At 46.4% G+C, this 1,775-nt stretch overlaps 1 protein-coding gene across 1 annotated transcript; it reads right to left on the bottom strand.

The window, feature by feature from the left end:
- Positions 1 to 514: 514 nt before the first annotated feature.
- On the bottom strand, positions 515 to 1,514 carry ETH_00035500 (uncharacterized protein; the record flags this gene model as incomplete). Its single annotated transcript, XM_013375291.1, has 4 exons — positions 515 to 663; positions 832 to 916; positions 1,134 to 1,228; positions 1,423 to 1,514. Coding segments are annotated over 4 exons (421 nt in total), but the record flags the coding sequence as incomplete, so codon positions are not given.
- Positions 1,515 to 1,775: the final 261 nt, after the last annotated feature.

Genomic DNA, 1,775 nt, shown 5'->3' with positions numbered 1-1,775 from the left:
TCTGCTGCTGCTGCTGCCGCTGCTGCTGCTGCTGCTGCTGCTGCTGCACTGGGAGGTCCTGCTGCAGCAAGAAGTTCAGCAGCACAAATAAAACAAAATTTTATTTTGTCTCAAACTCCACTTTGATTCTTAATTCGAGTTGGGGTGTACGTACAGCCGGGATCACAGCTTGATAGTATTAAATGAATAAATAAATAATAAATGATAAATAATAAATAATAAATAAGTAATAATTAATAAGAAATAAAAAATAATAAATAACCAATAATAAATAAATAACAATAAATAATAATGAATAATATATAATTAATAAATAAATAATATATTAATAAATAACAGTAAAAGGAGTTTGTGAAAGAAAAAGAACTAAATAATAAAACTGACAGAGGACGAGGACATGCAGCAAATAAATAAATAAATAAATAAATACCAATGAATAAATAATAAGAAAATACATTAATAAATAAATAATAAATAATAATCAAATAAATAAATAATTAAAAATAAACCTTACGGAAGTTGGGGGCCTTATAGCTGCAAGGAGCAGCAGGCAGCAGCAGCTGCTGCTGCTGCGCTGCAGCAAACAGCAGCAGCGAAGCAGCAGCAGGATGAAGTCCTTTTGCTGCTGTTTGATTCAGGAAAGCCTTCAACTCCGCCGTCGATCTGACAACAAACACGCCAAATTAGGGTTTAGGGTTTAGGGTTTAGGGTTTGGCGTTTTGAGCGCACGCAGCGCCGCTCTCTGCGACTCAGTGAGCGTCGAGGGTTTAGGGTTTAGAGTTCCTAGGATTTAGGGTTTAGAGGCCCTAGGGTTTAGGGTTTAGGGTTTACTGGCATTCGCTGGCCTCTCTGAGGGTTTGTTCAAACTCATCCACCTTCCCCTCCATGTTAGCAGACCTCTCCAGCAAAGCGAGAACTGCTCACAAACCCTCAACCCTAAACCCTAAACCCTAAACCCTAAACCCTAAGAGCTGGCTGCCGGGCTGCGTGACGTAAACCCTAATGCAGAGCTCTCTGCTCTGCTTCTTCGCCGCAGTCAGCCCTAGCCCTCATTTCCCACAAACCCTAAACCCTAAATCCCAAACCCTAAACCCTATATCCTAAACCCTAAACCCCAAACCCTAAACCCTCACGCGCTTCGGGCTGCATCTTGTCTGTCCACCGCCAGGGCCTTTGCTCCGGTGCCACGCCTTCAAGAGGATCATCTAAGAAAAGGGACTTGTACAGCCTGCAGCACAAACCCTAAACCCTAAACCCTAGACCCTTGGCCCTTTAGCGGAGTCTAGCAGGCTGGTATCCCAAAGGGTTTTCCCTCGAGGGTTTAGGGTTTAGGGTTTAGGGTCTGCGGTGCGGGCGTTTGGGCGCGCAGAGCGCGAACCGCTGCCCAGCGCCAGGGTTTAGGGTTTAGGGTTTAGGGTTTACGCGTGCAGGTCTTGCAAAGTAGGGTTTTCCGCCAGCAGCTCTGCGTCGAGCTGCTGCAGCAGCTTTTTAATTTGCTGCTGCTTCTGAGTCATCAGCAGCAGCAAACGCGAAAGGCCCAGCAGCGAGGGGTGCGTCTGCTTCGGGGCGTACCGGAGCGCCTTCAAACACCCAAACCCTAAACCCTAAACCCTAGACCCTAGACCCTAAACCCTAAACCCTAAACCCTAACGCCTAGAGGCACTTGTGGCTGAGCAGAAGAGACTTCAAAGCTAGAAGCAGCAGCAACAAAGATTGCTGCCTTTTGGAGAGGCGCAGCAGCGCGGCAGCAGCAGCACCTGCAGCAGCAGCAGGTG

Source organism: Eimeria tenella, genomic scaffold, assembly GCF_000499545.2.
Source record: "Eimeria tenella Houghton genomic scaffold, Eth_scaff2645, whole genome shotgun sequence".
Taxonomy (NCBI): domain Eukaryota; phylum Apicomplexa; class Conoidasida; order Eucoccidiorida; family Eimeriidae; genus Eimeria; species Eimeria tenella.
This window is presented reverse-complemented; position numbering and strand designations above follow the sequence as displayed.